At 40.8% G+C, this 15,563-nt stretch overlaps 1 protein-coding gene and 1 pseudogene across 2 annotated transcripts in view; both read left to right on the plus strand.

The window, feature by feature from the left end:
• The window catches only part of PROCR (protein C receptor), a 31,033-nt gene extending 20,659 nt beyond the window's left edge, over positions 1–10,374 (plus strand). For both annotated transcript variants that reach the window (XM_023507006.2, XM_023507011.2), the window contains exons 2-5: positions 4,988–5,112; positions 7,898–8,149; positions 8,572–8,856; positions 9,201–10,374. In XM_023507006.2, coding sequence (XP_023362774.1) covers positions 5,055–5,112; positions 7,898–8,149; positions 8,572–8,856; positions 9,201–9,316 — 711 coding nt within the window. In that variant the 5' untranslated portion in view covers positions 4,988–5,054 and the 3' untranslated portion in view covers positions 9,317–10,374. The remainder of the gene's footprint in view (positions 1–4,987; positions 5,113–7,897; positions 8,150–8,571; positions 8,857–9,200) is intronic.
• LOC111721610 lies at positions 372–2,036 on the plus strand (annotated as a pseudogene).
• Positions 10,375–15,563: the final 5,189 nt, after the last annotated feature.

Below are 15,563 nucleotides of genomic sequence, written 5' to 3' on the forward strand. Positions count from 1 at the left end.
CACAGAACTAATAAGTATCAGACTTAGAACTTCAACAAGTAATATCTGGTTGACTCAACAAGGCTAAACTTATAAAAGATCACAATCAGAGCACAGTACTTTTGAGGATCATTCCTCAGTCATTCTTATATTATTAATTTGTTTGTCCAGGTGAACTTTCCTTTTAAAGGATGTGTTGACCAGCTAATATGAGTATCTGGTTCTGATTAATGCTTTTACATTTAGTTTGCTATTGGGTAGTCATGTGTGACTCTACAATCCCATTTGGGGTTTTCTTAGCAGAGATACTAGAGTGCTTTGCCATTTCTTTCTTCAGATCGTTTTACAAATGAGGAAACTGAGGCAAACAGGATTAAGTGACTTGCCAAAAATCAGATAGCTCTTATGTTCCTGAGGTCAGATTTTTCTGACTTCAGGCCCAATACTCTTATCTACTATGCAATCTAACTGACCCATACATTTCATTACAAATTAGTATTCATTTTTCCAATCAGTTTTATGAGACTAGTTTCTAGAATACCCTTTGTTGCTCTCTTCCTTTGTGCCTTTGGGGCCAAAGGATGGCTGGAGCATTAAATGGTCCAAGGCTCCTGGGCCAGGCAACCATGTGGTTTATGGCCTGTATGAGGAGCCCTAGGGCTTCATGGACAGGAGCTATGCAGTAGGACAGCTGTGGTCCCTGCAGGAGCACCTACTAAGGAAGAATGCAGAAATCAGAGTCATGTAAGCCTATAGATGAAAAACTGAGTAACAGGACCTGGGAACAAAAAACATCATCAGGTTCCCAAGTAAAACACAAATCTGTAATACACCAAAATAAGTCGTTGCCCTCCACCAATTCTCCAGATTTTGCAAAGAAACCTTGCCCTCCACCAAGTGAGGAACTTAATCCTAAAACTATTGACCCATTCAGTGATCAGCCATAGGCCTCTTCTGCTTTTGCTGCTATATACTCCAAAGGAGGTATCCCTGGCAGGTTGGTACATGGCTCAGTAAAACGCAGATTACAGTGGAACTGCCATCTTCAAACTTCCATTTGATCCTCTTATTACTTTAACAGAGGGTTTGAGAGAGACTAAACATTCATATACATGTGTATCCAAAGAAGGTTTACCTAGATTGATTCTTGTCTTGAAGGCAGCTCTGATTCATTCAGATGGTGAAATATTTGAAAGGGGGTTGAATATGTTAGTATAGTTGAGTCGTGTTGTCAGGACTTTCTCTAAATGATCATCTGAAGCATTTGCTTACAAGTCTTTCCAAAAGACTAATGGAGAAGAAATTCAAAGAGCCAATCATCAGTGCTTTACAAAAGCTAGAATAACACAGTGGACGACATGGCAGCCTTATGATTATCAAAACTAAAATTCCAATCTATTGTTCCATCTCCTCTTAAACCAAAGGAATGATAAAATGATAAAAATGACTAAATGGTGAGAGATGTCAGAAGCATGTGGGGAACATCATAGGAACCCTTTTAAACAAGGTTCTTTTTCTTAATCACAGCTCCCGATTTATTATTTACATGCAGTATACAGAATTCCATTGAATCATAGTAAATATACATTTGTCAGCATGGGAAAGTGGAAAATGATGGAAAACTATTGAAAGGACTTCTATAGTCCAATTTATGGGGATTATCAGTTTTTTTTTCCTGTTACATTTGGTTTGTATTAAGAACCACAGTTTTGTTTACAGTTTCAGATTTGATATTTATATTTTAGTTATAATAGCACTTAAATGTTTGCATTAGTTTTTCATAATTACTCTGTCATACTTTGATAGATCTAAAAATCCTACAAAGTCATAGAAATTAGTGATAATTAAACTGTTTAGTAACTCACTGATTAATTATTGCTTATAAACAGGTATTTTTATAATGTGAAATGCTTGGTGAAAACATCCAGAACATTTCAAACTATGACTTTTCGTTAGTGTAAATTTCTATATGTTACTATGTAAATTATTATTCTACTACAAGTTGCTAAAACTATAGATGAGTTTAGATGTTATAATAAATAAATGTTATTTTTAATATTTCCTTACCTTTAAAAAAATGTGATTTGCAGAATGGAAAATTTAAGAATTCAACTCTTAAAATTTCAAATTTGTATTCACAAAATTTTTAGTGTTAACTTGTTAGCTCTTTTCCCTTTAAAAATGCTTAATAAATATGTTGTACTTCTTTTAAAAAAAAAAGAATGTCCTTTGTTAAAACACCAAAGGTCACTTTCAGCTCTAAATTCTATAATTTCATGAGTTAACTGTGGGCAGAGAGCTCTTGGACAGTTGGACAGTTGGATAAGATAGGATCCCTGTTCTCATGAAACTTCTGGTTCTGGATGTGATACAAAGAAAAATACCTATAAGGCATAATATTTCATAGTGAGCTCATTTGCAAATATAAAAGGTTTATAAACACAAATGTCATGTGAGATCAGAGCAGGTAAGGGCTATTACCAATAGGAGTAATCAAGGTAAGCTTTCTGGAGGAGGTGTCCTTTGGAAACAAGATGATGTAGTGTATAGAATGCTGAACTTGAAGTCAGGAATTCCTGAGTTCAACTGTGACCTCAAATACTTACTAACTAGGTGATCCTGAGCAAGTGACCACCTCCTTCTGCTTCAGTTTTCTTAAATGAGGATCATGCTGACACCTACCTCCCAAATTTGGGGAACAACCAAATGAGATATTTGTTAAGTGTTCTATAAATGCTAATTATTGCTATTATTTTAACTATTATCGATCAGATTCTTAGAGTATCAAGAAGCTGGGGAAATAGAGAAAGTACTGCAGATATGGGGAACAAAGTAAGTAAAAGTTCAGAGGTGAGAAAGCAGATGATGAGTGCTAGAGGGGGAACAGTGACCAAATAAGTACTCACAGCTTAAAATAATGCAAAATTAAAATAGACTGGGAATAAGTTAAATAATTATCATTCCCAGTGGGAGTTATATTTTGGGACATTCCTGGTAGCATAGGGATCACTATGGCTCCATGAGAACTCACTCCCTCTAATGTGGCCTTCCCTTGGATGAGGCCCTCTTGTTATGGCAGCTGCACAATCCTAGCCTATCTCCCTCCTTTTCCCTCAGCCATGGGCCTCTCTTCTCCAGCCAATAAATTTGCAGGAACACACTTCTCAGGGCCTCCTGCTAATGTTGGCACGGATTTGCTCTGCTCTGCTTCCTGCCACCCTTATCTTGCCCCCACATGCAGTCTCTGCAGTGGAAAATCCTACCACTGGCTTCCTTCTCAGGTCTTTACTGAAATGGGGATATGAGTTTTTCATATCATGAGCTGACCCCAAACCCTTGTCTCAGAACTCAGCCTCCAGCGAAACAGCCCCTAGTTCTCTTTCAGGCTGGAGATGTGGATGCTTAAAAGCAATCACTGATCCACTCTACTCCACTGATCATACCCCTTAATCCTAGAAATCTGAACAGTGACGGACCTCAAAACAAAGGATATGGGGATGAAAAAGCACTTTACAGCATAGAATGTAAGAGTTGGAAGCTACCTCATAATAGAACTCAGAAGGAATCTTAGGACATAGATTATAAAAAGTAGAAGGAACTTCCGAGAACATCTGGTTTAATTTTCTCATTTTATAGATGGGGAAAAGAAGATCTAAAAGGGGAAGTAACATGCTTAAGATCATAGACTCAATCAATGGCAAATCTAAAACTAGAGCCCCAAGATTCCTGACTTATAGTCCAAAGCTCTATACATAGTTACCATATGTACACTTCAGCTCAACCTTTTTATTCTCCTTGTCCTGTAATGCTGGAGAAACTGAGGCAAAATAGAAATTAGAGAGTATTTAATATTTTACTTAAAAGGGAAAGATTTACTGGGACCAAAAGGATCCATCCAGGGCTGGATGAGACTATCATCTCCAAGAATCTAGCAAACAATGTGAGTTCTCAATGACATATATACACATGGCTCAGACTCAGGGGGTAGACTGAGGCAGGGGCGGAGTCAGGGTGCTGAGAGTGGGAATGGGACTTTGACAGGGTGGGGTGAGCCTCTGGAGAGGGGGATGACAAAATAGAGGGAGGTACCCCGGACATGGGGAGAGGCATCTTGATAAGACGTTATCTGATATTCTGATAGCTTGGGATGGGGAGAGGAATTCTGATATTCTAAAGCCTAAGATCTTATATCCTTATCAAATATTCTGATAAAGAGGGAGGGGAGGTTTTGCAGGACAATTATAAACTGAGGCAGAGAAACTGAGTCAGGACTGGTACAGAATAATTAGGGAAACTGAGTCAGGACAATAAAAGAGAACTGTGGTATAACAGTCCTCCCCACACATTTTCAAGTTTTCCATCTTTTCAACTCTTTATCCACCAAGTCCAGAAACTTTTCTACCACTCATCTACTACACTCTCAGCCCATTTTGGTCTTTTTTGATGTCTTTGGAATGACACTGGGAGCAAAGCAATGTCTGGGAGAGAGGAAGGGGCTTTAACATATGTTTGGTGCTGTTGGAAACCTCCTGGGATTTGGAGATTTTCGAATGTCAACTTTGAGAAAGGCCCCCTATCTTATCTCTGCAGCACAGGGAAGGGGAAGTAGTCCAGAGATGGTCTCCACACCTTTGCTGAGATGACTCAGGGGGCATGACACCAAGGATCTGGAGTAGGAATGTCTGTCTCTCTCCAGCTTTTACTCACCACCACCCCCAATTAGCCAACACCCAAAATTCAGTCCTACCCGGAACTTGCAGTCTCTCCCCCAGCCTCTCTCAGTTCCCGAGGGTAGATCCAGAGATTTGGAGAGGGGGAGGGTTGGGAGCATGCCCGGGCAGGAGGGCATAGGGGCGGGACGCTGGGTGGGGAGAACAGGCCCCTGGATAGGAAATGAGGCAGAGTTAGAACAACATTTCACATACTCCACACCCTCTTCCTCCTCCCATCCCTGGCCAACATCCAGTCACTTTCCCTCCCTTTCATTCTCCTTCTGTTCTCCAAGCAGCTTCCAAAAGATCCCCTAGCACACCTGAGCAGAATAAGGAGAAGGCTCTTCGTCTACCCCCAGAGAAATGCTCCTACTTTTGTCACTCTTCGGCTGGGTGTTCTGTTGCCAGGGAGCAGTGGAAGGTGAGTATATGAACTATCCCCCACTGCACTCATCTGCTTGTGTCTAAGGCTGACTCTCACTGCACGTAGGGAACAAGAAACAGGAAAGAATGTGTCTATCTCTAGTGCTGAGGAGGTGGGGAAATGATTTCTGAGGCTAGGGGATAGCCTAGAGGAAGAACAGGAAAGAATTGAGAGAAAGCTATGGAATAACCTAGAAGAAGAACAGGAGGAAGTGAAAAGAGGGACTGGGAGAGGGGAGCAGAAAGGGAGATGGAAATGATGAAGGAAGAAAAGAGGCAGATTAAGGAGAATAGGATATGGAGCAGTTGGGCAGAATAAGTGATGGGAAAGATGAAAAAGAGGTAGAGAAGGACAGGAAAAAGAAAGAGAACAGAGGAAAGATGAAAGGATGATGGTAGGAAGACAGTGCGAGGATGGGGAATAACTGAGGGAGGGAAGGGAGAGATAAAGGTGGAGAGGAGGAAAATGAGTAAAGATAGGAGAAAGGTAGGCAAAACAGAAGAGATGGTAGATATAGGAGACAGATGGGGCAAAAACAGGAAATAAACAAGGGACAGGGCCAGAAATATATAGACAGGACTTCAGAGGACGATGATGGTGGTAGTGGTTGGTGGTGGTAGGGGTGTGTGTGTCTGTGTGTGTCTGTGTGTTTGTCTGTGTGTGTCTGTGTCTGGGTGTGTGTGTGAGGGAGCAAGGTGAGGATCAAAAGAGCTGGGAGTGGGAGACAGAGATGAGGGAGGACAGGAGAAATTTTGGGGAGAGCGAGATAAATTCAGGAAAGCAAGGAAGATATGGAAGATGTTGAAAAAAAGATGGACAGACAAAAGAGAAACATACGGAGAGAGAGACAAATATCAGGGATGAGAGAAACATGAGGAAAAGGAGAGAGATGGGAAAGACAACAGTGGGAAAGATAGGAAAAAAGATGTGGGGGAGTATAAGATAAAGATGGATGAAAGATTGGACAAATAGGACATTTGAGAAGAAATGGGTAGATGCAAGTGACATAAGGGAGATTAAGGAAGAGAGATATATGGAAAAGACACTGGGAAGATTATAGGAGATGAGAGGGCAGGAGACAGAATGAAAACAAGAGAGGAAAAAGATGAGGGAAGAATAGAAAAGTATGAGAGAGAATTTGTGAGAGGTGGGGCACAGAGAGGAGAAAAAGTGGAAGATTGGAGGATTTGGGTTTCTATTGATGGGAAAGCAAAGTGTTAACCTATTACCATTGCTTCTAGATCTTTGGAATCTTTGATTACTGCAACTGGTTCAGAGAGGATAATTCCATAGGATTGGAATGTCCATTTCCTCTGTCTGTTTGAGATTTCCCAACATGGGGGAGAAGGATGTGAAAATCTTATCTAGGATGTCATATCCCATAAGGAGTTTTGGACCCAGGTGGACACCTATCTATGAAGTTATATTTGTTGAAGCAGAAGGAGGTCTTGAATGGTTTCAGGTGTATCAGTAAAAGATAGCAAGAAACAATTAAACAGTCTAGGTGTACAAGATATTAAGTAATTAGTATGGACTTAAGCATTTTTAAGGAGGGTTTTCTCTAAATAACTTGACCACAGCCAGGATTGTGGCTTCTGATGGTTTTTTCGAGTCTTTTGGAAAGAGTACTTATAATTTCTTTGTGATTCTGCATCTGGATGTTAAAGCAGATTCTTGGGATAAGTGGTTAATAAGTTTCCAAAACACAAGTATCCCAACTTGGATTAGAAGAGAGACCTCAATTGTTAATAATTTTGAACCAACTCTATATCTTCATTTGTGTAAGAAATTTCCAGTGAGGAAACTCTCGATGTAGTCTTCGAAAGTTTCCTGAATAAAATAAATGGAGAGAAAGATGATATTTATTATGTATTTATTATATGCCAGACACTATGCTAATCACTAGGAATACATATAGAAGCAATCAAAACAATCCCTGCTTACTTTTTCTCGCCCCTTATTTGTTTATCTATTAGTATTTTATTTTCCCCAGTTAACATATAAAAGCAATTTAAACATTCATTTTTAAAACTTTGAGTTCTAAATTCTTTCCCTTCCTCTCTTTCCATCCCCCCAATTGAAAATGCAAGCAATTCAATATAGGTTATACATGTGTAGTCATGCAAAACATTTCCATAATAGCCATGTTGTGAAAGAAGACATAGACAAAAACAAAAAAATCAAGAAAAATAACGAAAGTGGGGGGAAAAAAAGCATGTTTCAATTTGCATTAAGACACCATCAGTTCTTTCTCTGAAGATGAATAGCCTTTTTCATCATACGTCCTTCAGAGAGAGTTGTCTTGGGTTGTTGTGTTGCTCAGAATAGTCATGCCATTCATACTTGCTTACATTCTAACTGACGACAGCACAGAAAAGGGAACTGTAAAGAGGGCATTAGGAGTTACAAGGAGATATGGCCTAGTTTGGGAGATAAATGAAGTGGGGTCCTGGATCCTGGTAACATAGGGCAAAAATTCAGCTATCAGAGCTGAGGCTTCTCAGGATTTAGTTCAAGGATGCTGGTAAGGAGAAGATGACGAAGGAGGAGATGGGACAGGAAAACACCTGGAGGTCTGAGCACAGGCAAGATGAATTGAGGCAGTTGAGGCAATCTTAATAGTCCTTGCAACAAAGATACAGACAGGCAAGGGCAGATGAATTGCCCTCCCCACCTCCACATCTTTCTTCCTGGGTTACACATATACTCCGAGACATACATGTAAGTCTACACACATATACCGGATATATCTCTCCATCCTCTTGTCTATTTGAGAATACAGGTTCTCAGAGCTTCCTCATCCTCCAGATTTCTCACTTCTTGGACCCATTCTCAGTACAGTTCTGGGGCAATGCCTCTCTAGCAGGATTGACCACCCACACTCTGGAGGGCAGCAATCACAACATTACCATCCAACAGCTGAAGCCTCTGGAGTCCCGTGAGGACTGGCAGCAGACTAAGGAGCACCTGTTAACGTACCTTAGTGAATTCCAAGCTTTAGTACAACTGGTAAACAAGGAACGAAGAGTGACTTGTAAGTGGAGAATTAGGGTCTTGCTGGAGAGGGGGAGGGTCCTTATGTGGGGGAAAGCACTTTGGATGGGAGTGGAGCTCACTTCTGGTGGGAGGACAAATGATTAGAAATCCCCAGGGCTGATATAGGAATCCCTAGGGGCAGGAAGCTTGCCCTCTGATCCTCACTGCCTTTAGATCTTGTTGGATCCCCTGTTTTGGGAGGACTAGGAGTTAGAAACCAAATCCAAGTGAAGTTTACCAGGACCTCTTTTAGCTGGGCAGACCCTACATGATCTAATGCAGAGTCTGATAGCTGTCTTGTAGATGAAGCTCCTTAGCTGGCTTCCTCCTTCCCCTCTGAGCCCTCTACTCCTCCCCATTGTTCCCAGACTTGCCTCCCCTCCACTTCATAAGCCTTTGATCTGGCTTCCTTCCCTGTAGTCCCACTGACCCTGCGCTGCTCTCTGGGCTGTGAGTTGCCCCCTGAAAGCCAAGATGCCCACGTCTTCTTTGAGGTGGCCCTGAATGGGAGCTCCTTTGTGAGCTTCCAGCCAGAGAAGGCCCTGTGGTCAGCATGCCCAGACCAGGGCCACCCCCCAGAGCTGTACAACTTCGCCCTGAAGCAGCTAAACAACTATAACCGAACCAGGTTCGAGCTTCTGGAATTCTTACAGGACACATGTGTGAGTTTCCTGAAACAGCACATGGACAGGGTCTCAGGATCAGGTAAGTGATTGGTTGGGGATGATCAATGAGGTCCTGGGTCCAGGTGTGGGGTGGCCCCAAGGCATTAGAGACTCTGGTTTACCACCTGTGGGCTCCTCCCCTCCTAGTTACTCCGGAGCAAAATCCCACTTAAAACAGCTAAGCTCTGGGATGAGCAATAGAGAAAGAGAGATCAGAAGCCAAGACTATAGGGGAGCAGTTTGCCCAGGTCTCCCCAGGCTGACCTCATCCCCCTACTCTTGTCAGGGTTAACCCATTCTTTCCCCCTCTCATTCAGCAGAGATTTGCTAAACACTATGCTTGTTCCTCCTCTGACTCAGAACTGATCCTTTCGTATTCTGCAGTCTCCCAGGTTCCTCGATCCTACACAATGCTGATCCTGGGCATCATCATGGGTGTCTTTACTATCTCCAGTGTGGCTGTTGGCATCTTCCTATGCACAGGGGGAAGGTGGAGTTAATCTTACTCCTTGCTCCAAAGCAGGGCTGGTCATCCCAGTTCAGAAAACCATCTGAGACCAAGGCTCTTTGGATCCAAGAAGGAGTGGTGGACATTGTTCTCCTCTGGCTCCCTTGCTCTTCCACCATAGATTTTGGCCTCAGGAACTCTGTGGATGTTTCAGTTGAGGTTCCTACCCTAAGAGAGATGTAGCTCCATGGGTGTATCTAAGAACAACAACATTAAAACAGACCCCCAACATGATAAATAGTTGGGATCCTGGAGGTGTACAGTTTAAGAAGGGTAAGGTCATGGCATTTAGAACTTGAGCAAATTTAGAGATTACCTAGTCCTCATTTTACAGATGAAAAAATGGAGATCCTGAGAGATTTAAGAAATTTGCCCAAGCTCAAAAAGACAATAGGTAGAAGATAAATGGGGTTCCAAACTTAATGTTCTTTTTGCTATCCCATGATGTCATAGGAATAATATGGTAATATTTCCTCTGAAGCGAGGGTATAATGATGGAATCATGACATCAAGAACCATTAGAATAATTGTGGACCAATGGATTGGGATTCCAGGCAGGAATCACTTCTCAGGTAGATGAGATTTGAAAGGCTCTATCTGTCACAATGACAGAACCTTACTACTCGCTGCCCTCTCCTCCAGCTCCCAACATGCAGTGACTGAAGTAACCAATGGCCCCCTCCTATATCAGGGACAAGTGACATCTAAACTTACCTCCTTTTCTCTTGGAAAATTCTATTAGGAGTTCCATTTCTACCAGTTTCTACCAGGGGATTAGAACAGAGATTAGAACACTCTTGAAAGGGAGAAAATGAGTGCATGTTTGGGAAGGGTGAGGGTCTCAATCCCCCTACCATCATCACTGGGGATCTACAGCCTAGGAGATTCAAATCCTGGTTCTGCCACTGATTTATGTGAGCTGACCCCTCCATTTCTCTGGCCCTTAGTTTACTTATGTTCAAAACATGGATAATACTTGCTTTACCTACCTCACAAGGCTGTTGTGAGGATTTTATTAGATGGCATTATCTGTAAAAATACTTAATCAGATATTTCTGTGTCCTTTATTATTATTACCATTACTATTGTTAACAAATGTTTTTATTATTTTTTCTGAGAAAAGTGAGATTTTTGTCCCTAGGCTATTGGGATTAGAATTCTTACCCTGTCTCCTCAGGAAGGAAGGGAGGCAATGAATCCTTGTTAGTTTGGATCATAGAGACATAACCCCTCTTTTTCCTGTGCTAAGGAAAGAAAGGGAAGCTGGACTCAGTCTGCTAACCTCATGCTCAACTCAAGGACATAAGGCCTGGTCAGAATGGTATCACAAAAACACTCTGAGGACCTTAGATGGAGGCTGCTCACCCTAGACACTATTCCATTTGGGGTAAGGTTTGAGAAGAAAAGTGGAACAGAAAACCATTGTGGCTGGGCTTTCAGATTGGGAGAGAGCTCCATCTATGCACCCTAGACTACTTTCTGAGTCTTATCTCCTCTGCTCTAAGCTCCATGCTTCATGCCAATCCCCAATTTGGGGATTGAACTTCCTAACACTGATAAAATCATTGTTGCTTATTGGTTTGATTAAAAAGAAAAAAAAGCACTAAGAATTTGGACTAGATGCTAAAGCCTCGGTATCCAAGGTTCCCTATGATATGTTGCTTAAAGAGGTAATAGCTAGAATCTTTGCCTTCTGAAAACCTACCAATCCTTCAGCTCAGTTGCTGTCTCCTCCAGGAAGTCTCTTATCGTTCAGTTAGAAGTGACCTCTCTTCTGAGCTTCTACAGCACTTGATTTATATTCTTCCTGACCTTTCTTTCATTCTAACTCCTGTATGCAACATCTCCTCTGGGGTTATTTTTCCAACTCTCACTTGAACTGCCAGATTAATTCCCCAGAAGTAAGGACCCAACCCCTAAAAGTTTTAGGAATAATTCTGAAAAGTTATGGCTTCTAATACAATTACTCATGGGCCCCCATTGAGTGTTCTCCCCACAATTTTTATCAACCAGCTGATATTAAGGAATTTTTTACAAAGGGATATTTACTGAGAAGATTTACTGAGGATAGAAAAAATAATATAATCATTCCAAATTGGCAGGCTCACTATTCCCTTGAATACACAAAGAACGTCCCTGGAGATAGGGTACTTAAAGTATAAAGGTAGACACAAATATCTTTAGCCAATAATGGGGCCAAAAATATTTTGAGGTTATTGATCCTGGAAGTTTTTTTCCCTTTCACAATCCCCACCAACTTTGTTTTGGATCCTGCCATCGGGATGGATGAGTTGCTCAACTGGATGGACTCAGCATTCTCCCACGATACACCATTTTTCTTGTTAGGTCATTCCACTACTGACTGGGTCAAGTAGGTTGCATCTCAGAGGTAACTTCTTAGCAAATTCTGTTACTGTTGCTACTGGGTCTTGGGATCTCTTCTATCTCTTCTACTGACTCTGGTTGCTTAAGGAACTGCTGCTGGCTCTTTGGAACTCTCAAGGCTCACAAGGTAGTAACCTTGGCCACACAAACAGCGCATATGGTCAGGGGTATAACTGAATAAAAAAATAAGAAAGCCTTTCTTCCCACCTGAAGACTCACAAAAATCTTATTCACTCAAAAGCCACCAAGGAAAAGAATGAAAAACCTATGCATCTGAACGTTTTGCACTTACTATGGGTATAACTTTAGCCAATTAGAAGACTTCATTAGTGCAATATCATCCTCTCAGATCAAATTTAGCAAGGTTCTACATGCTATATTAAAACAAGGCAGGGAATATTGTACATGATTGACACAACCAACCAGAAAGGGGAAATCTGCAGTGTCCTGAGGACTGAGCCTTTATTAGTCAGTCTCCTAATAACATGTATGATCATAATAACAACAGCAATAACATTAGTTAACATTTATTGGTTGGCACATTAAGGTTTACAAAACACTTTGCTAATGAACATGAAGCCAAATGAACTGGTGTTGAATTCCTGCTCTGATATTAGCTGTATAACCTCAGGCACAACATTTTATTTTCATGAGACCTTATTTCTCCATCTGTAAAATGGGGATGATAATACTTGTTGGGACTTCCCCACGGAGGTATCATGAAATTCATCAAATTGAAGCATGCTAGGAATGTGACATTATTACAGTGAAATATTTCCTGTATTTCAGGAATACTGAAATATTCCTCCTCCAATATTTCATTGTGTTATGGAAATGATCCTGGGTCCTTGAAGGTTATTACCAGTGGAGTATAGGCTCTGAAGGGGAGGGGAGGGATGGTTTTACCAAGGTGAAAAAATGCTCCATGTAGCCCAAAGATAGACTGCATATCTATAGTCAGGCTAGCTAAGGGCAGAGGAACTCATCACTAGAAATCTGGCTACTAGGAATGTATCTTATTTTTATTTTTCGACTAAAGCAGCAATCAGGAAAATATTTCACAACAAAGGGAGGGAGGGAGTTGAGATCTGCAGATAAGGCACAGATTGCATACATAGACATAAGTTAGCTATCTCCTCTCCCAGACTATGTATATGTTTTGGTTTGGGTTTTTCTTTTTTGTAAGACAATTGGGGTTGTGACTTGCCTAGGGTCACACAGCTAGTAAGTGTCTCAGGATGGATTTGAAATCAGGTTCTCCAGACTCCAGGGTGGGTGCGCTATCCATTGGGCTATCTAGCTGCCCCTGATCTCTTAGACTATGGATTCTTTGAAGGAAGACAATCACTTACTCAATTTGGTAAAACTCCTCTTCCCCCAATGGATCTCAAACATAATAAATACTCAATGAGTGCGTGTGGAATAAGGTTTATTGGCCATCTGGGACTAATAGACAGTGGGATAAGAAAGGGAAGAGGGAGAGCCAGGAATTGGAAAAGAGAAAGGGAACAAGCGTTTATTAAGTGCCTACTATGTGCTAGCTAAACGCCTTTCAAAAGAGGCCACTAGGTGGCGCCACAGTGCATCTATTTGAACACCGAGCCTGAAATCAAGACCACTTGCATTCACATCTAAGCCATAGATACTTGGACAAGTTAGCTTTTGTTTGCCTTTCTAGGTTGTTTTGAGGATCCAATGAGATAATATTTGTAAAATGCTTAGCACAGTGCATAGGAGGTGTCCCTTACCTTTATCTCATTTGATCATTGTTGTGATGCCTGAGGACAGAGTTAGGGAGAAAGATACTCCTCAGTCCCTACTTTGATGAATAATCTTTTTAAAAATAAATTAACTATTTTTCAATGGTGAAAATTGAAAACTATCTGCATGTATTTGGAAAAATAAATTATTTTTATGTTATGAATCTAAAATTATCAGGAGAAACAAATATTCTAACAGACAAGGAAAAAGAAAAATAAGGACTGTTTATGAAACTATGAACTTCTGTCTTACACTCAAAGTCAACACGCTGAAAACAGGGAGATAGTAGTGAGACCCTACAGTGTGTGCAGAAATGGACTGTGAAGATGCCAAAGTTCCCCATCCCCTACCTCACATATACACAAAGACTGATGGGAGTTCCTTGAAATTTTTGGGATAAACCTGCAGGACATAGGGAGTGGGTGATGTTGAAATCCCAGTGGGTGGTAAGCTCTGACCTATTAAGAAGGGTGGATTCTCATCTGAGAGGCTGAGGATTACCAAGTGGTTATATGTGTGCAATCATTTATCCCTACTCAGATGATGTGATATAAACTATGTAGCTGGTTTCTTCTTTTGCAAAATTGGCAGGAAACTAGGGTTTTAGGGTTGGACTAGTAATCTCCAACATTCCTTTTAGATATAAGATTTGATGATTCTAAACTCCATGGTCTAAGTGGCGCTGTCTGGGAGACCATACAGACTGGAAACGCATCCCCTTTCTGAGAAATGACTTCAGAATGTTTATCTTGGGCCTGACGCCCAGAGACCAGTGCATTTCAGGTCCAGCTGCTGCTAACATAGGAAACAAACACATTTTGTATGTTGTAAATGGTCCCCTTAGCACGTCCAAGCCCCATCTAGCCAACTGTCCCTGGATTTAGCTTCCCTCAGTTGCTAATCATGGTGAATAAGCTTGTAAATCCTCTTCACTCCCTTGACTTTAGCTTCAGCATCTGTAAAATAAAGATCATAAATTTAGAGCTGAAAGGACTTCAGAGTCATCTAGTCCAATCCTCTCACTTTATCTATGAGGAAACAGACCCAGAACGAGTAAATGAGCCCATAGTCACAGAGGTCCTAAGTGACAGAAATGCATCTGAACTTGGATCCTTTGATTGTAGGAGCAATATTCTTTCCATGGTACCCCACATCCTTTCAAGACTTGCTGATCTCAGAGGTTCCTTCCAACTATGATATTCTGTTTTAAAATCTCACATTACTCAAACTCTTCAAATTGACCTGTGACCTCATTGATTTGGATGTTTTTACTAGTGCTGCCAATCAAATTCTTGTTTATCCTGTGAAATCCCTGTCAATATCCTCCATTAGTTCACAACTTGTCAAGCCCATCTCCCCACCCCCCATATATTTCTAGGGTAATATTCTTTACTTGTTGTTTGAAGTTATTATAATTTAAATAATTTGAAGTTATTATTTATTATTCTGAAGCTTGTCCACACCCTCACATCTTCAGTAACTCCTGAACAATATTCATTTTTTAATCCTTTTGGGACAAGAATATTACATTTTTCTTAGCTAATAAATAACATTGAATTTTTTTTTAAGTGATTAGAGAATGACTCAACCAAAGCACATAAAAATGCTGCAAGAAACAATGAATAGGATGAATACAGAGAAACACAGAAAGACTTAGATGAACTGATGCAAGGTAAAATAAATAGAAACAGAAAAACAATACACACAATGACTACAACAATGCAGATGGAAAAAACAACTGCCATAAAATAATTGAACTGAATGTTGTGAAATCATAAAGAATACACTTAACCCCAAAGAAGGATGAAAAGAATCCCCTTTGCCATCCTTTGCAAAAGTCAAGATTCTTTTGCATAAAACATCATATTTTTTCCGATCTGTTGACCAGTTTTGCCATAAAAAACGTCTTCCTCCTTTTTTTTTAATCTTTTTTTTAATTGGGGGAGATGGTTGGCACAGTGGAAAGAACAGCAGCCTGGAAATGAGGAGGACCTGAATACAAATCCAGCTTCAGATATTTACTAGCTATGTGACCTTGCACAAGTCACTTAGTCCTTATTACCTCTTTAGCTTCTCAAATGTTCAGCTCTTGA

Source organism: Sarcophilus harrisii, chromosome 2, assembly GCF_902635505.1.
Source record: "Sarcophilus harrisii chromosome 2, mSarHar1.11, whole genome shotgun sequence".
In the NCBI taxonomy this organism is placed as follows: domain Eukaryota; kingdom Metazoa; phylum Chordata; class Mammalia; order Dasyuromorphia; family Dasyuridae; genus Sarcophilus; species Sarcophilus harrisii.